The 20,242-nt window shown below is 39.3% G+C and overlaps 1 protein-coding gene across 1 annotated transcript in view; it reads left to right on the top strand.

Annotated features, from left to right (window-relative positions):
• THSD7B (thrombospondin type 1 domain containing 7B) overlaps positions 1-20,242 on the top strand; it is a gene marked incomplete at both ends in the record, with an annotated part of 259,689 nt that overhangs the window by 146,999 nt on the left and 92,448 nt on the right. Inside the window, 2 exons of the mRNA XM_084289684.1 lie at positions 14,254-14,448; positions 19,026-19,289. Of these exons, the coding sequence (XP_084145810.1) occupies positions 14,254-14,448; positions 19,026-19,289 (459 nt within the window). The remainder of the gene's footprint in view (positions 1-14,253; positions 14,449-19,025; positions 19,290-20,242) is intronic.

Below are 20,242 nucleotides of genomic sequence, written 5' to 3'. Positions count from 1 at the left end.
GAATAACTTTTTAATGCTTTTCAGGTCATCTACCTGTAAGAATCAGCATCACTTTTTAACATTTTGCTGAACAGCTGTGTGCCATGCAGAGAATAATGAGCGTGGTAATGCACCTGATAGAGAAAACAATTCAATTCTCACCACTCCAACACCTTCCCCCGCCAAAAACCTAACAACTGCATGATTCTCATGCCTAGCAATAGATATTCATTCTGCTCTCCTATTCTGTTGTGGGAAGAAGGCCCAGCACTACACATGGGATCATAAATGCCCGGAGAAGCCCTTTTCCATCAGCTGCAGGTGACCTGGCACCGGTAGGCATCCATAAGGCTGTGGTCTGTGTAGTAAAGCTGGACAAAAAGTCTCATGTGTGGCTAGTACCATCTTCATCTTCCAGGAGAATTAAGTTTACATCCTCCTTTACTTCACTGGGTGTCATGCAAAGGTGTTGGACTGGGGGGGATCTGAGCAGAGTGCTGCCCTGGCACTGCCAGTGGGACTGCACTGGGAGCCCATATGGGTTTCAGGGGCATTGAGTTCAGGACTGTGATCTTCACTTACAAAGTTTGTCCATAGGAACTGTGGTCAGTTTTCTGCCTTAATTCCTGACATGGCTTAAACTTCTACTCACTTGTTATCTGATGAGATTGGTGTGCTTGGCAATTGAAATCCTTTGTGGAGTATTTCACCTACAGGACACATTATTTTTTATTGACCTCTTTAACAGGAATGACTGTTATTGCACTTGGCTGATATGTATAGATTTTTTACCCCTGTTACTTTATTACTAAAAACCACTGCTATCCTACTTTTTCAAGGATAAAATATACAATAAAATTCATACTTGACATGCATTTCTTTCTAGGATGGCTTTTCCCAGGGAGTTTTCCCAGCCTGTTCCCTGCAGCTGAGCTCTCAGAGCTATCCCAGCTCACACTTCCCACCTTGTTTCCGTTCCTGCTGCGGTCTTTCTGTGCATGGGGATAGACCCCTGGGCAAATGCCAGTTTTAGTGGCACTGATTGCACAGCTTTTCTGAAATGATTGGAGTTGGTAGCCCAAGAGCCTGGAGGAAGGGGATTGTTCTAGGTAGGCTGAGGGGATGTGGGCTGTCCCAGCCCTCCCAGCAGCCTCTCAGGCTCTGATTCCTCTTCGAATCCTATTTTATTTTATTTTATTTTATTTTATTTTATTCCTGTCTAGGGTTCCTGTGCTTCATCCATAGTCATGTTGAACTGTGGGCAAAATTGTTTTCAGACACTGCCTTTGTTCAATTCTCTTTTACTTGATTATATTTTTATACACATCAATGAGATCTGCGATGTTGGGTGAAGAGCCATAAAAAAAGAAAAGTCAAAGTTATTCCTGAGGATTCTCCTTATCCTTATTTGATTCAAAATTTCAGACTTAATTGGCTTCTCCTTTATTCCTTGTTGCCTGTGACATTATAGAACCTGAATTAATGTCTTGGGTTTCATTGCTTCTAGTATTTTGTTGCTAAACTGTTCATTAGTTTATAGTGAGGGATCTGATATTTCCATGCACACCCGTACTTACCTGCTAGCATTGTCCCCATCTACTGAATAGTAGTGTTAAACTTCTGTTTTGTTTTTTAAAAATAAACATTTTTATTGTAATGAATTTTGCATTGTTTTGAGTAAGTTAAAACAGTGGATGAGATCTTCGTATTTAATAGTGTAATGCCAGAACAGAACTTCATGGCATAAAGTTTAGTGGTTAGACCAATATTTAATCTGTATAGCAATGTTATTGCTCTAGTAAACATCATCACTTCACACATTTCTTTTCAGGACCTTCTTTTGCCTGAAGCTATAAATGAAAGACACAATTTTATTGTAAGTCTCTTGGATTAGGTACACAGGAGCTGCATTGGTTGACATTGCCTTTGATATATGTGAGCAAAAGTTTATAGTAATTTTTGCTGTTTCCATTCTAAAAGTTAATTAACTGATAAGATATAACCCTGGAGGTCTTCAAATAGGACAAGACAAAGGTTTAAAGAGAAATTGAGACAAAGGTCTGAAGCAATGAAGGATCTAGGAAAGGTAAAATATGGATACAGTATTTTAGAGAATCTCTCGGGTCTGTGTAGCCATGCAAATTTATTTGGCTGTGTTATGTCAAACTTACTCATAGAAACAAGTTACTCTGAATTCTTGGTGTACTGTAAGTATTTACACTTCCATTAGAGCAACAGCCAAGAGTAGGTTTCCCAAATATAGCACATTCAAATGGGAAGTTTTCTTTCCTTTGTGCTTCTGATGGAATTAAAAGCAGCTATTTACCATTACTTTGAAAGACACGCTAAAAAATTTCAGTTCTCTCTCCTGTAAAGGAAATGTGAAGTGAATCTTAATGGATTTTCAAAGAATTGAGTCATTTCTGCATTAAGATTTATTTCTGAAATAACGTATTTTAAAATTAAAGGTAATTACCATAACACTTTGGGAAATTTTGGAAGTTCCTCTGATTACGTTCCCTTGGTTTGAAGAAAAATGATAATGCTGCGTATAATTGGCAATAGCCTTTATTCCCTCTGCCCAGTTTTTGGTTTTGTCACCTGCAGAACAGCAAAGGAGGGTGCAAGGATCAGACGTTACTCTATGCTTCATTTTGCTGAGGCAGCCTCAGCTTTGTATCAGCGATGGCTGCTTTGTGATTTCCTCCATGCCTGGCATGGACCTGCCTCTCTGGAGGTGGTCGGTGGGAGGTCTTGGTGCTGAACTTGGCCACTGTGGCAGCCTCATACTTCCACCTTCATGGGAAGGGGAAGCTGGTGATACCTAATTGTGGCTCAGCCCCTTTCAAATGAGCTAGGAGAGGCACACTCAGGATTTATAGAAATAAGGATAAGAATACACCCGCAGAGCTGCTGTACAGGTTACTGTTTCTTCTTTACATTTTCATGGGCTACTGTTGTCCTGATGTTTTTTTTCTCTCTGAAAATATTTTTTAAGAAGTCAGAGGAAGTAAATGTAAAACACTTTTGTAAAACTTTTGCTCCATGTTACTTTGCAAAGACAACATTCCCCTGCTTTAATCTCTCTTCACTTTAAGCACAATGTGTCCGATCTTGTTGTAATGACAGCTGGCAGGAACCTTTTGCATCAAGAAGGATTCACACACACAACAATGTCATGGGATAAACTGCTCTGAGCTCCAGCAAAGATGAACAAAACTTCACAGGTGGAAAGGGAATAAGATGAAAATCAAGCTGTTGATTTATTGTGGCCAAGATTAAAATAGTTTGTCCTGGAAATACTATAATATAAGAAAACTTATAGTATCACAGTCAGCTGTACCCTGAGGTTAGCTAGAATGAAGCATATGAAGACTATCTAAAAATACTAATAATCTTCCAGCAGGGTGGAAAGTATTGCTAGTTCTGATGCAATTTACTTTCTGTTGTGCTAATTTGTTTTTATTGCATTTGATTGTTTTTCAGTTAAACAAACCAGCAAATTATGGTTCCATTATTTATAATTATATGATCTGAACCACTGGTAAAGAAATCAGAAAAAGAGAACTTTTTTTTGCCAAATATTGTATTTGTTATACACGAACAACCCTATAGTAATCAATCAGTATTTTGATTATGTATTTGCTTTAGAAACAAATGCTTGCAAACAAATGCTTCATTCACAGATATTAATAAGAAAGCGTAATAGGATCTGTTCCTTTCCTATTGAAATAAATGTGATTTTTGGTATTTTCATCAAGAATGCAATCTGCTTTATAATTCCCACACAGTTACAGCAATTTGGTACAAATTTAAGAAAAGTAGCAGCAGCTAAATAAGAAATGTTGTTTCCTTTTTTCTGTCTGTAAGAAAGGAACAGAATGTCATCACAAGAAAAACATAACGTACTCTAGGATATCTCCCTTCACATCTTCTCTGTGATCTTCTCCCTTGTTTTGGGAAGAGTAAAAGAGGAAAGTAAATCATTTCTTTAGATCTGTTAGCTTCAAAAGAAGTGTAAAAAGGAATGGATTACCAGAGAGAATGATCTCAACAGCAAACATAAGAATTATAAAAATAATTACTCATCTTTTGTTAAAAGGCAAACTGATTGCAGCTCCTTTGCTCACATGAAAATAAGTTAATTTGATGTGACCCAGGGGAAATGCCAGTTCTTATATGTATGGGAATCAGAATCTTATGCACATTATATATAAAAACATCCTTTATCGTCTTGGGCTGTTACTGATTCCTATGACATTTTTTTTTTAATTTTATTCCTCAGTAAAGAAAGTAAGTATGCCATGAGGTAGGGTTTCTGTAAAACACTTTTTTTTTTCTTCCACATACTAAGAATGTTTAGGAAGAAGTACAAAAAGCTTTTCTGTGTGTATAATTTCCACGTTATGTAGACATGTATAGTGCTCCCACACGTCAGCATGACTGCTCTTATTGGGATTCAAATCTGCATACTGGGTAAATCTGCTGAAAAGCCCCAGACTTTTGATTTATGTAAGGTTCTGTGTGGGGACCTTTCCATCATTTCTTTCTTCTTCTTCCACCTTTAAGTACCAGCACCTTTACTGAACGTAGACAGTACTGATCATCCAATCTCAAGTACAGTATCTTTATTTTGGCAGTCAAGGTAGACAATACTGTAAGACAGCTGAAAGGTCATTAATTTAGATCTCTTATAATGAGTGCGCATTTTTATTAGCTTTGGTCAAAGTAGACTTAGTTGTTTATCAGTTTGAGACTGGAGGTGAATAGCCAGACTTCAGAACTCAAAGCATTTACCATTCTCATCTTTTTTTTTTTTTCCCTATAGAAAAGTGATGGGTAAAGTAGAAGGTTGTATGCAAGGCCATATGTGGAACGTGCAGTGGTACTTCAGGAAAATTTAACATCAGTTTGCTTGAATAGACTACAGAAAGTAATGAAGGGGTTTCCAAGTTTCCATGTTAGTCCCTTCCTAATTTGATAAAGATGACAAGTCTGTATGCTGTAAAATGCCATGGTTGTCTGAATTCTGCAAAAGCAGAAAAGACCACTTTCTGGTCTTATTTTAAGTCTGTCCATATCTAAATATCTTTACTAAAGTGCAGTGGTACAAACAGCATTATGCAGGCACTACTGTCAGGAAGGAACTGATAATTTCAGACCAACCTACTTATCCTCCCTTAAATGTTACCCCTGCAGCCAAGTAGTGAGAAAATCTGAATAGGAATGAATACAACCCAATGGACAGTGGACTGCCACATAACCCCTTTCTGCAATGAGAAGACCTTGGTAACTGCACATTAAATTCTGCTGTCTTTATCCGACCCATAAATGTGACACATCTCACAGGAGCAAGACCATGTCTGAGGGTTTGTTCAGAGAGAAGGTGAGTGCCCTTGCCCATACTCCCTCTCTCTTTGAGAAGGAAGAAGTAGGCATTACATGAGCTTTCACCATGACACTTGTCCTTCCTTTCCTGATTCTTGTAACCTTGATTATCATGCTTTGCCCCATTGAAAATGAACAGTTTCTGAGCAAGACCCAGACCTTTATTTGTTCTTATGAAGCCTCCTGGATGTTTATTCACTGGTTAGTAACCATGAAATTAAGATTTTTTTTCTTCCCAATAAAATGCCTGTGAAGTTCAAAAGCATCTCTTTTGAGAAAAACATTTCAGAAAACATTCAAAGCATATGCATATATTCAGAAATCTTGTCACTTAAACGTAGGAAAATAATGGAAACAGTGGAGGGGGGGGGGGGGGGGGTTGGTTCCCCCTGAGATTTAGGACTTTATTTAAGGTTTCAGTTTTCTGAGTTTCTCCCCAAATCAGTTGGGTTAGGCTGAAGGTAAAGTGCCTAGAGGGCAGATTTGTGTGGGGCTTGGAACATGTCTGGTGGGATGGGATTTGGGCATTGACAACAGAACTGGGGAGGAGGAGAACAGGCAGGTGTGAGCAGGAGGCATTAGGATGAGCTGGAGATTGCCGAAGGGGTCATTAATCCTGTGTTCATGATGGCTTAGTTGCTGGTCTGCCAAGGTGACAGTAGCAAGTAGTTTGGAATGCCAAAATGAGAAGAGCCAAAGCTGAGGTGGAGCTGGGTAATGGGGAGCTGAAAAGGAAGGGTAGATTAAAATCTTAATGTGTTAACTTGGTCCATAATGTTTTAGATACAATGCTGGGGGAGATGTAAATTTGTTGGTTTGTCTGTGTTAGGCTCTGCATTTAATATCTGTATGTCACTGTGAATGGACAGGTGGAGTAAAATGGCAGAGCAAGATTTTCACATGTATTTTCCTAAACCAACATAATATGACATTTTTCATGTCCAGTTATCTGCAAGATGATATCAGCAGATAGTTTTCTCAAAATAGTTTTCTGATAACAAAAGACTTTGAAATGCACATTTGGCTGGACAAGCTTGCAGGGGCATTTTCCAAGACCTTCCTCAGCTTGGGTTTGCCTTGTGAGCTGGCTGTCGTGTTCAGCTCCCGACTGCTGCTGTGAAAGATACCCGTGAGGTGCTACTAAAAACTGGACCTGCCTAGATAAAACAAGCAGGATTAGATTTAAACCCATCCAGCTCTCACTAAAAGCACTGGCCACTGAATATATAACTGAGGCAGAGCTCTCCAAAGAAAGTCAGTGCTTTCAAAGTATTCAGCTAAGTGTTTTTCTGATTTGAGTTACTAGCAATACTGTAAATACTGTTTGTTTTCAATTTTCTCTCCCATTATTTGGCATATTTGATTCTCTGTATTTACTGTGCTCTCAATGTGTGTATATGTAACAGGCTGTCTTAGTTTTATTTTCAGGTTGTGCAAAAATAATTCATCTTACATATAACTTGATGATTGGTGCTACAAATAAATTGAACTTGAGTACTTCTAGTAATTGTGGGCCACAGAAAGAGGAAAAAAAAGAAATATATTTTTGTATTTTGCTATGTTCTCTGAAAGGAGCAGGAGCATAATTTATATCATTAATCATCTAATGTGCTTCTATTGATTTTTCTTTTTAATAGAAAATGAAAGTAAAAGCAATTCAAAACCTGTAATAAAGTCAGAAGAAAAAAAAAAGGGGAAATTGTGAAAGATTCCTTAGACTGATTGCATAATGTAGAAGTGCTCAGATTGAAGTTATTCACTGGACAAAGTGAATTTGAAACATTAAACAATCATATTATTTTGTCTTTCTAGCCAGGCAATGTGTGAACCACTACAATAAGAAAACACTTGTATTAAAATGGAAATGGTGCTAGGCATTAATGTATCAATCCCCTGTTCTACAATTCCGCCTGTGAGTGGGAAGAGGAATGGGCAATATATTTCTCTCCTATTTTTCCTTAAACAGTGAGCAATCCTGGTTCAGAGATGAGGAAGAATTAAAATATCAAGTCACGTAGCTTAGCAAAATTGACATGTACAGCTCAATCCTTTCAGTGATTCAAATCATATATTCCCCACCAAATAATCAATAACCTCATCCATAAATATTGAAGGAAAAAAATGTACTCTAACAAGTTACTTTAAAACGGAACAGAAGTGAGTCCTGTTTCAGGCATTGCATTGCAGGGCTCCTCCTGCACTGATTTTAGTGGTTTTAATATGCAGCCTTGGACACTTTTAATCCCTTTCAGACAAACTGATCCGTTCTAATGCTTGCTCTGTGCTGTTAGCTGAAAGGCTCTCAGCCATGAAGAGCGGAAGGTGTAGGATGTACGTGCACCCAGACCTTGTGTGCAGACCTGTTTGTCCCTTCCCATTGGGTGAATGCCAATGACATTTGCTTTGGAGCTCCACAGCTGGCTCAGATGCATGCACTCAGGGCCAGCTGTCCCGGTGCCTGTGCAGCGGCTGGAGGTGACCCCCATTGGGCTGACCCCCAGGGGGGTGTGGATGGATGGGCTGCCCCTCCTGAGGCTCCTGTACCTAGGCTAAAGTGTCTTCTGCCAACATACATGTTTTCTTGTGGGAACGCTGTGGAGAGAAACCAACCCAAAGAGCAGCTTCAACATGGACCTTTAACTTGAGGACCTTCAGTTTTACATGTTTTTTTTCCCCTTCTCTTCTGATTTTATCCCCAACAACCCCTTTTTCCCTGTTATAATCTCTTCTCCACATTAATGCTCTATACCAGGCTTTTCTTCCCTAACTCCCTTTTTATGCAAATCATTTCAGTTGCTTTTCTTTATCTTTTCAGTTGATATTTACCATCTTTATTGCTTCCCAACCTCATCTCAGGCCTCCCGTTTGTTTATAGTGCACACTGGTTGGGGTCGGTGTTTACCCAGAGCTCTGTTTATGTGGTGCCGTTTGTTAGCCTTTTAGCACTACTGTCAATATCATTAATAATTATCAAATGGGAAACTGGTGATCTCAAAGCCAGTTTCACTGCTGAATAACTAGTTCCAACTCTGCCTCAGTCATTTTTGCTAGATTTGTGCCTGAGATGTCCTTCCTGACATCATGTTTTTCTTTTTTTCTGACCTTAAATGGTTTTGTTGTGGTTTCCTCCTATAAGTCCATGCTTCACGTCATTGCAGGGAGTGCTGCTGAATCCAAGGAGAGCGTTGCAGTGGTAAAGGTCTGTGTATGTTTATGTCCTTACAGGATCAAGGCCTTAGACTTAAACTTGAGTCTCAGTAGAGCCCTATATTATGTATTCTGTAATGTCTACAGTACTGCTTATTGTCTTCTATAATTAGGGATTGTGTAATGTACCAAAAATAACATAAATGTTCCACCTGGGATTTTGGAGAAACTGCTTGTAACTATGAAGGAGCATCAATATCAAAAACAAATGAGATCATCATGATTTATTAGACTGTGGTTACAGCCAGCAAGTCCTCTCCCATCCCCTTATCCTCTCCTCTCATTGCTGAAGTCCTTTTCACCTATCATTAATGGTACGTGTAAGAAATAAGTTAACTAGTTACTGTAATGTTGAGGGGTAATGAGAATAACTATACAACACAAAATGAGAACTTTTCTGATCAAAGGGAAGGTAAACAGCCACATTAAAATAATTAATTTGACTTTATGTACTGGCTTTGATTTTTTCACAGGATCTTAGAAATTGAAGCCAGAGAAGATTATTACACCATTGTGTCTATACCTCTTGGAGGTTATACTTCTTGTAAGCTTCATAGGTTATCCTCTTTATTACCTTTTTAGTCCAACCATCTGATTTACACTACTGCATAGCTTTGGTTTTAGTGTTTGGGCTGCACGAACCTTCCTGGAATTATCTGTCATTGTTTTCGGATGTTCTAATGACATTTAATTCCAAGTTTTGAAGCCACTAATGTAGGTGTCCCAAATTGAAGTGCCATGGTGCAACATAATTTTACTGGTTGGTACTTGGTATTCTCACTCTTCAGCTCTTTACTCTTAGGAAACTGTTGAAATGGATTTTTAAAGGAGAATTGATTGTAACTTTGGTAAATGAATATGATTACCAAGACTGTCTGTAATTGGATTTTTACTTAAGAGGAACTATTTGTATGTTATCTTTCCTTATTGCTTGCAGTGCTGTGCCTGTAACATTTCTTTCTCAATACACTCCCTTTTGCTGGGACCATCTGTGGAGATGTAAGTCAGGTGCGTGCCTACTGAGAGCGCTTGAGTCCCCCTGGTTTGATGCTCGTGTGTTTCTTTGGTAGTAGTGTAATGTTCTCCAAAGAGGTAGTCAGCATGTCTGCAATTTGTCAGCGTGCAAACATTTGGTTTCACTGTGTTCAAGTTTATAGAAGTAGTGCCTGCTATTTGCTCTTAATTTAAGATAAACATAGTTAAAGAATATAGCTTCCATATGCTGCTTTATGCCATATGCTAAGATGATGGCACACAAATGCACTGTTGTGAGTGTAAATACAGAAGAAGACAGAAATTGTCATACTGAATATCCCGCTAGCAGTCCTAGTTCAGTATCCTGATGGGGCCCTGTCCCATCCGAAGGGGAAATCTCTTCCCTGGCCCATTCAGGTAGCACTTGCCTTATGCCCTGAAGCCAAGCAGTTGCATCTGCAGCTCTTCTCATATTGATCACTGGATTCAGCAGGCATCTTAATGCACGTATCCACGTGGTGAGTTAAATTCCTGCTCTGCTGTGAAACCAGGCCTTGCCTCCTGCCTGGCTGGGCTACCAGCAAGGGGTCCTCTAGTCACACTTCTTCTTCATAAAAAGATATTTTCTCTTAGCATTTGAAACACGGTTATCTACCAGTTCAGTTCATGATCTTGTTTTTATTGTTATGAGAGAAAGTATACTTTTTGTGTGTGTGTGCCAGCCACTGTTTGATATTTATATTGGCGGAACTGCATTAAATTGTCATCCTGGAGCTTGGCCCCAAGTGTTTAATTCCAGTTCAGTGGTGTTTTCTGGCACTAATAAGAAATAGTGGGACTTCAAAGGGAAATCCTCTATTTCTCCTCCTCACAGGAATCAAGATTGCAGTTTGAAACCCTTTATCTGGCAGTGTCCTGTTATTAGCTGTTTCTATTCATATGTTTGTGTCCATTTTAAATGCTGCAGAGAAATCATGCACTATGTCTAGAAGGGATTTGCAGTTACTATGTGATGCTTTTTACTCATTGCATAGGGCTGAAAATAGACTGTATTTGCCCTTCAGTGGTATCCCACTTAAAAAAAATAAAATAAAAAAATTGAGATGTTGACAGAACAGAAATTGCTTTGCAGTGTGAGTTTGTTTAAAACTATTGTGACAGACCTGGGGATTATGAGGAAGTATTTTCTATGTAACAGAAAACACATTGAGCCAAACCAATCAGCGGTTTGAAAACACTGAGGATGAATAATTTTATTAACTTTCCTGAAGGTCCGCTAAGAAGAAATTTGTCTCATTCTGCTTCCAGAAGTGCCTGTATTTGAAAATATCTTTCTCTGAAAAGACAGACCTAACCTAACTGGGAAATAAGTTTGCAGCAGGCACGAAGGAGGTGCCTGTTTCCTAAGCAAACCACTAGGATGGATCTGGCGGCTGTGCTGCTCCTAGCTGCTACTTCTGAATCAATTAAAATGTCCTAACAGGCATTTGTTTTATTATTTAATTTATTTTAGCAATTCACGCAGCTCACCTCAGACATAGCATATGTATATAGCAGAAGTCCTACTGGTTCTTGTGACTGACACACTGTATTTTGCTCTTGTTTCCCATTGTTGCTGTCAATATCAGCCTCGGTCCTCTCTTCCTCGCTCATGCTTCTCCATGGTACATTTCAAGATGCCTCTTATTAGACAAACCATTACTCTTTCTGCTTTTCAACTCCTTCTTTTCTCTATGCTTTTTTCCTTGTTGCTTCTTGTGTCAAAAATGTGATTACCTTCACTGATCTCTGAGAGTCTTCAGGGTCTCTTTTAAATCCTACTCTTATATTTTTTTGACAAGTTTTTACGTGTGATGTAATCCCCCTCAAATCTGGTTGCTGATGTCTCTAACATATGTCTTCAAAATTACTACTGCATGCATGCAACACAGCATAATCCATATTACTTGTTGTTTTAATTTAACTTTCCTCTACCCATGTTTACTATTGCCATTAATTTCTTTATGCTCCATAATCTCTGTCAAATATTTGCCCTGACCTTACATATCCATTACTTTTAGCATCTAAATAGCCTCAGCAAACTCGGTGAGTTATTTGTATGCTTAAAATTAAGGGCATTTGTGCAGAAGATGTGGCCATTGGATAATAACTCATTGTAGCACGGAGCATCTGTTTTAACATTGATATTTAAAAGTTCCATCACTTGTGTCGCCATTAATAAATGTCAGGAGTGAATTGTGGTCTTCTGTCAGATAGTGGTAAACATTGCAACGGGATAGTTTATTATGCAATCGCATATATTGCTATCTGGGCCTGCAGCACAGGGTATTGCTCACTGCTCCCAGGCACAAGCTGTAGCAAGGCTGAGAAGCCCTTGCATACACTTGACCATCCTTCACGTGGACGAGTTTGTGTTGCTGAATCTTTGGTGTCCTTGGTGAAGGTAATGAGGCTACACAGACCTTGGGCATCAGAGTCTATTACTTGTTTAACCTTCCTAGAGAGGGCAATTACCCTGCTTTCCCATACAGAGTGGTGACCCCTTCCTCCTGCGTTCATTACTGAGAAGGGGAATGTCTCCACGTTTCTGACTGCCAGCATGGAGAGATGGCAAGGGTCAAAAGGATTGAAAGTGAGAGGCAAGAATCAGCAATTTAGAGGTGGCTATTAATATGCTGATTTACTGTCACTTGAGTCTAAGGAGACTTTTAACAATTGTTTGCCTTTTGCAAGTTCTTTACAATGCTGATTTTTTCCTTATGTATATAATTGCATTTTAATAAATCACTTTTATTTCCAGGTGGTTGCCGACTCATCCCTTACTCCCGTGCTTAAAAAAAAATAAAATAAATCTTTGTGGATTCATTGCGAACTTGCACTCCACTAAATCCTTAAACTGTAAGAAGGCAACAAGTTATTTTCCCCTTTTTCTTCATGCACCCATAGTTACATTAAGTGTTGACAGAAAAAAAAAAAGTATATTCTGCCTCAAAAATCTGAATTATTTAGGAATCTCCATAAAATAATAACACGGGTTTTTAAAGTTAAATAACAATATCTGGTTTAAATCATTTCATCTTCTGCAACTTTATGATACAATGTGAGGACTTGCCTGAAGTCAGAGAATCTAACATGACTAAACTCTTGGGGCCAAATTTAATTCCTAACTCTGTCCCTGGTTTTATTACTTAAATCAAGTCATGACCTATCTTTGCCTTGGTTAATGACAACGTGGGATATAAATAGCCTATATAATCTTGGGGATTTTCTGAGAATTAATTATTATTAATGAAATGAAAGACTCCATGATGTGCAGACTATTTTTATTTATTATAATTACTTATTATTAATTCACTGAAACTTTAGGAAGTTTTATTGTAGGCTTCCTGTGACTCAGATTTATACATTAATACTTCTGTCCTCTATCATGACTACTCAGTGCCATTACCCACCCTAAAAAATTCATCATTGCAGGCTAGCTCCAAAAAAGGATGGGGGTGTTGAAGGCAAATGGAATTGGCTTAAAATTAAATTTGGGGAAAATCAGTGCATCTCACTCATCGGCTGTGCTCTTGGCAACCCCCATTTGACTCTTGCCTGACACAAAGGCATCTAAGTCCAAATTCATAAGACCTCAGTCCTACCCCAGGCCTGCTCCTGCTCCTTCCTATTGCTGTGGTGCAGTTTTAGAGACCGGGTAAAGTTTTGGGCAGGGGACCATCACATTTTAATGTGACAGTGGCAGGCGTAAAGGCACTTCAGTTGGATGGAAGTCAGCAGAGTGACGCTGTCCTCACCTGAGACCCAGAGTAGCTGTTTTTATTTGCTTGTTTGTTTTCATGTTAGCGCATCCATTCAATAGTGCTCTTATCGGAGGCTGTCATGCTCTGTAAAAGCAGGCTGGCAGTAAAATGCAGTGGCTGCATCCCCTTTCTATCATGGGATTACTGAGGAAGAGGAACGCATAGGTCTCCTGCTTGCCAGGCTGCAGGCTGAGCGCTCTTCCCCTTCCTCCTGAACATCTCCATCTATGCAAAAGAGATTCAAAGGCTTAAAGCCAGAGAGAGGGAGGGCCCAAGAGGAAGCACGATGTTTAGGGCACACAGTTTGGAGGGTGCTTACATCTTGCTGCAGGGAACGTTGAGCTTCATAAGCAGCATCTGCTGCTCAGACAGTCATTCCCTTCATCTGAAATACAGAAGAGGTAACAGTTTCAGAAAAAGAAGCTTTCTTTTATCTATTTTCCTTTTTTTTTTTTTTTTCTTCTTCTTTCTTTTCACGCTTCAAAACAGTTTCAGTTCTGTGGGCGATGTGTGCATCACAGCTCGGGAGCTCGGGAATCCTGGCCTCGACCAAACATGCTTTATGGCACATAGCTGCAGTATTATATCTCTTCTCCTTTGGTTGTACAATGTATCATTGGTTGAACCGTTGCCCCAGCACTTAAAATGACTGCCTCCTTGAGAATATTGAATTTATATCATCATTTAGATAACAAACCACTCAAATAAGAATGTGTCTTTATGGTTTTGTGAAGCTCTCAGAACATGTTTGAGTGATGCATGAATAATGACCTAAAAATAAATCAACTTTATACTATTAACCCAGAGGTGTGAATCTCCCATGGAACAGAAGCACAAGCTAAATACAGTGTAAAACAATTCATACAACAATATAAAGATATTCTGTCCCTTTACTCTTCAGCTGTTACGTGCCTGTCAGAGACCAACGAATCTGCCGATGTCACTGAATGCATGAGGTGGGCAGGACCTATGCCACCTCTGGTGCAGGAGTGTCTCGTTCCCTGCAAGGATGACTGCACATTTACCCCTTGGTCTAAATTTACAGCATGCTCATTTGACTGTGAATCAACCAAAACCAGGAGACGGTCACTCACAGGTATAATCTTTTATAATATTTATCTGGTGATGACGCTCTTGAATGATGTTTCTTGGATGTTGGTGAACTGATGTTGGGGTTTTGGAAAATTCCATCTGGGATAGTGTACATCCCTAATTGATTTTTGGTCTGATACTGGTCATTGCCTGCTTTATGCATGTGCATTTCGGGATGACAATAGTGCAGAAAGTGTCAGTGGTGGAAAGCCATTTTTAGACAGAAACCAAACAGTGACAATGCATTATGCAAGTTTACCTGACCTATTAGTCTGGGAAACATGCAGCAAATGTGTGTAGAAGTAGAAAAATAAATGCGTTTCTCTGTTTAAGACTGTTGAAATCTGGATAAACTTTAAAGCTGGGAGTTCTGTTCTCAGCAGTATCCAGTAGCTCAACAGTGCAAATTAATACCAAAAATGAAGAAAGAATGGTGCTGTTTAAACTGTTTTGCTTGATCTTTTATGTATGTTCATAAAGCATTCTAGTTCAAATGGTTTAATGAAACGTTCTCCCATACTTGCTGTTGTGGTGGTTTGTAATTATGTTGTTCAAATGCTGACCAAACTGGAAAGCTTTCAAACTGTGTGGAGCAACTTGGTTTATTGGGATTTGTTCATCCGTCCGCACTGTGTGGGGACCCATCCTCCCTTCCACCCCCAAGTTACTTCAAGTCAAAATGAATTACACTGTTTTAGAAGGCTTACAATGAAATTGCTGTTGTTATCCTGAACATCCATGTCTTGTCATACTTTTGTTTTGTGTTTGAGAGCTATAGAGCAGCTGGCTTCAGCGTGCTCCCTTCCTGGAGTTGAGCTCCACTACCAGAGGTGAAACTTCAAAGAATTCTACTGTGGAGCAAAAATCCAACAAAGCCATGAAAATGTGTTCTGCTCTGATAATGTCTGGGAACTAAATGACAGCAAACTATGGCACCTACCACTGTTCCTTTCTTCTAGAATCACTTGTGCCATGATTTTTATTTTGTTATTCAGTTTGTTACTGCTGGAATGTTCCAAGTTTTTAGTAACTGACAATCATAGCATACAGACATAATGACATCAAAATGCCATTCACGAGTATGGTTTGCTATGGAATACAGATTTCTCTTTTACGTAAAAATCATTATAAAATGCTCTATTGTTTTTGTCAAAGACCTTATTCTAAAATGTTCTCCGTATCAGTGCTTGTACATTTAAAGAAGTAGAAATCCCTATCAGGGGAGATGCTTGATCTAATAGAAATTGTGATACTGTAAGAAATAAGTAAATATTTATTCCAGGTAGTTTTAAATCAGAATTATCATTATGAATTTGTGTACGAGTTGCAAAAGAGTATGGTCCTACCTATCTCCTTTCTTGCTACTTTATACATCAGACATTGATCCATTCGACCAAGTAGACCAAAAATGGTTCTTGCAACCCAGGTTTCGATGGCTTATCTCCTCACCTATACTGCATTTCTCATGATCTGGCTCTCCCACAACACCTTGCTGGGTTCCCTTCTTCCCAATGGGAAGGATTTTTAAGCCTCAGCCCACTCCCTGCAAAAGCATCCTGAAAACAGTGGTGAAATGCAGCAGGTGTCCCAGGGGTGCTGGGCGGCACAAAGCCACAGGGAGCAGCCAGGGAAGGGCCAAATCAGAAATCGGCTCTGGTGTGGCCACAGTTCAGAGAAGTCAGCGAGATCAGTGCTCACCTGTCTTAGAATAAAAGTCATGAAAATTGGTGCTGGCCTTAGTCATACAGCTGGGAGTCTTGGGAAAAATCTCATCCATATAAACTCAGTCCAAATATTTAAGGAAAGTGCTGTTTAGGGAGTTCTTCACAGCTTTTAAACAAGTCCTTTACCCATTTGTATTTCACCTTTTATGTGAGAGCGTGTGAGTTGTATCTCCTTGCTCATCATTGTATACGTCTATGCTCAAATGAATGCTTTGACTTCATTTTAAGGGTTCATTAACAATGTCTTATTGCGGGAATCTGCTAATTGTTTGCTAAGTATTTGCCTGCCTCCCACTCAGTTTTGGATAGTATTATTCATTATACTTTGTAAGTAATCATAGACTCTACATTCAAAATTAGTCATTACTTAAGAAGCAAAAGACTTATTACAAAGCATATCAAAATTCAAAGTCATTATAATGAAAATACATTTTTTAAAGCAAGTCTTCAATTAATTGTCAAATATTCAGTGTACCAGTGTACTACGGATATAATGCATTTTATGTAGATAGGTATTTCCTTAATGTCATACAGTTTTTATGGATAGTATGTACTACCTATAATATTTAATGTATCTAGAGTTAGTGTTCAGAAGCTCAAAAAAAAAAAAGCCTTTTAATTGAAGGATTTGTGTCCTTGAAAATTTTGGTGATGACACTTGTAATCATCATTTTTAAAGTAGTCTGTGAAGATGAGAAAAATGTCAGCATCACTGATTCTAAAACTACTTCTTTGTGGTATGAATGCCACCTTTTACCTTTGATATAGGGCTTTAATAGCAGCTTCCTTAGAGGATTCCTACACAATGGATGGCAGGGCAAGATGGAAAAGATTTTGTGGGAGGGTGAGATTATTAGCATCCTTACCTATATTTGATATGCTTCATATAGTAATGGCAAAACTTAGAAACCATGCAGACGTGATCAAGTCCCAGATTCCTATATTTACTAATACAATGCAAAATATCTGGCTCTACATTTATAAAGATATATATAAAAATATATTTTATATATATATATTTATGTTTGTGGCTTCCATCAGCTCATTGAACACAAAATGCTGGAAATGCCACTAGAAAATTCCCTATTTATTTAAAGCCTTTTAAGACTTGCCTTGAAGTATGTGGAGTTGCACCTCTTTTACCTTACCTGAATTTATACATAAATATTTGTTATGAGTGTTAGGGAGGATAATACGAATAATTTCAAGTTCCCTTATAGTCCTCCGTGTAGCTCACTTTGTAAAAGCCAGCGTGGCATGTCCCCTGTCTCCCAGGTGCCAGGCTCAGCTGATGAAGACTTTCCTGAGGCTGCAGGCAAGGAGCCAGCCTGGTCCACAGCTGCTCTTGGGGATCCTCTTCCTCCCCCTTGGCTGTAAGGGCACAGGGAGATGGGGCACAGAGCCAGGTACATGGATTCACGTGCCTAAAGGGGGCTGCAACCATGCCCTGCTCTCCTTTAGGGCTTGCTCACCATTGCACTGCCAGCTGAAAAACAGATACTGGCATTATTTGGTTTCTTTGAGTTTATTATCCCTTTGTGCTTGCAAACTGCATTCTCCAAGACTCTCAACGTACGATTTTGAAAGAGCTGGGGCTTGGAGGACAAGAGTAGTAAGGGCCCTTCTGTTTGGAGATGCAAGCAGGTGTTGATAAAGGTAGCTGTGTTCCTGCTGACATGACTGCTGGTGCTGGACCAGCAAGGGGTTTGTTGGGTATACAACTTTGTGTTTCTTTTCACTATTGTACTGGTCTGCAGTAAAATAAAAAAGAAAACTAAAGAAAACTTTTTTTTTTTTTTTTTTTTTTTGAGATCAGAGCTTTAAAAACTTTTTGCAGAAGTATTTTTAGCGTCTCAAAGATCCCCAAAGAGTGTTTGAGGACATGATACAGAGGCAGTTTGTTAGCAAAGATGAGTTCTCCCCGTCTGGGTGGATGCCAAACACAAAGGCATTCCTGAGTTCAGACCACATAAAGATTGCTCTGCTTCACATTGGCTAACCCATGCCAAAAAAAAGCATTGATTTTTACCTTTCAGAGGCTATACACAGACCTCTTCCCCCTTGAGCAATTGTAGGGGTTCGGGGAGCATGGATTCTCTCCTTCGCATTATTCCTTCTTGTACTGGGGACCTCTTCTCGTTGTCTAGAAGTCCTCCAGGAACGGGGGCTGCAGAGTGTAGTTGCAAAGAGATGCACTGCAGGTTCATTTAAATGCATCTGCTTCCTGAAGCTACTGAAGGGGAAAGATCTGTAAACAGCCTTCTTTTCAAACCTATTGAAGGAATAAAGCAAAAGAAAAGATTAAACCAAATGTAACCATTGAAATGCTTTCCAGCCCTAATAATTTACTGAGGATTATCTTCTCTGCTTTCTTCAAAGTACGGTTTGTGTGCAGAGTGCATCTTTAACTAATTTGTAAAGTAGCCTCAAAGAAGAAGTTGTGGCTAATGTGGAGTCCTTTGTAGGTTGTCCTGGCAACCATTGATTGCAAGCGAATGGAGACAAAACAATCAATTTATTTTCATCAGATAATTAGAGAAAAGTGATATTATATAAAATTACAAAGTGTTTTCTGGGCAGACCGTTACTCCAGTAAGACTTTGTGTTTTGCTCCTTGCCCTATCCATCACAACAGTATTTCCAAGTTCTCTGGTTGCCCCTGGAGATAAATACGTTGTCCTTGCACTCCAAAGCACTGGCAGCGGCTAATAGATGCTTCGGAAACGTTCCTGGATATTAACATTCAGATTGTCTTGGTTCTAATGTGTTGAATTCCTGCAAGTATAAATAATATGACATGTCGTTATCAAAAGTAGCAGATGTTAAGCTAACGAACAGCTTTCTCTGGTTGGAACAGGGCGAAGCAGAAAGCGAGACAAATGCCAGAATACAGAAGTTTATCCTCAGGTTGAAACAGAGCTGTGCCCCTGTGAGGTGTTTACCTCCCAGCCCCATGGGAATTGGTCAGACTGCATTATTGGAGGAGGAAAATCAGAGCCACAGTCTGGAATGCGATCCCATGGAGACACCAAAGAGTGTGGAGAAGGGATTCGGCTACGTGCTATTGCCTGCTACGATAAGACCGGCAGACTCGTGGACCCATCTCACTGTAGCAGCTCAGGTAAGGAGGTAAAAATAAAACAAAATCGGACAACTTGCGTAAACAGCCCTGATGTTGTGCTCTGTGATCCACTCAATGGTTCATTTTGGAGCCTATCACACGTGCACCTGTTTGCTGGTTGGATTTCACAAGATTGCCATGAGTGCTGGACATAGTTCTTCTAGTATCTTATCGCTCTTAGTACCAATGTCTTCTGCAGTCTGAGGGTCTGATGACATTTCTACAACTGAAATGAAATAGAAGAAGGCTAAAGTTGAGTATGGTGTCATAATACCAGATGGGTTTTATTTGTATTGAAATCCCATAAAAGTATAAACTAGATTAGAGACAGAAGCTATATTTCAATCAGCATGTTGTTTGATGATATATCCTACTTCAGCTTTTACTTGATTTTAGATTTTTATTCCTTTCCTCTAAATTTGGAGTTTCTTAAAGTTGTTTTCAGTGTGAGAATCAGAAATTTTCTATAGACAATCATATTTCATTGCAAAAACTCTGTAAAGTCCCTGCTATGTTGCTCATGCCAAGTACACATGACTTCAGCAGTCAGTGGTCTCATCCTTGCAATTTTGAGACAATCTTCAGCTCAAAGTGGTACAGAGCATATATTCCAATTTCACTGCTTGCTGGGGCTCTAAGCTATGCTTCTGTCTTAGTAGCGATTTGACTCTATGTGTAATGTAGCAGCCTATATCAAACACATGCTTCAGAACGTTGGCAGAAACAGAGCTGAAGTAGAAACACAGCAAGCAGGAGATGTCATTCCATCAGGATATTTTCTCCCATTCTTCATAATTTGCAGTTCATCATAATCGTTACTCTAAATCGATTTACAGGCAAAAGCCATTATCTTAGGAGCAAATTCTGTACCCATGCTGCCCCCAAAACACTGATGCTGTCTGACTTCCAGCCAAAAGCCTAGGACACCACACGATGTAATATAGCGAGTTGGA

Source organism: Netta rufina, assembly GCF_964035555.1.
Source record: "Netta rufina genome assembly, chromosome: 6".
Taxonomy (NCBI): domain Eukaryota; kingdom Metazoa; phylum Chordata; class Aves; order Anseriformes; family Anatidae; genus Netta; species Netta rufina.
Note: the sequence above shows the minus strand (reverse complement) of the source record. Positions and strands in the feature narration are given on the sequence as shown.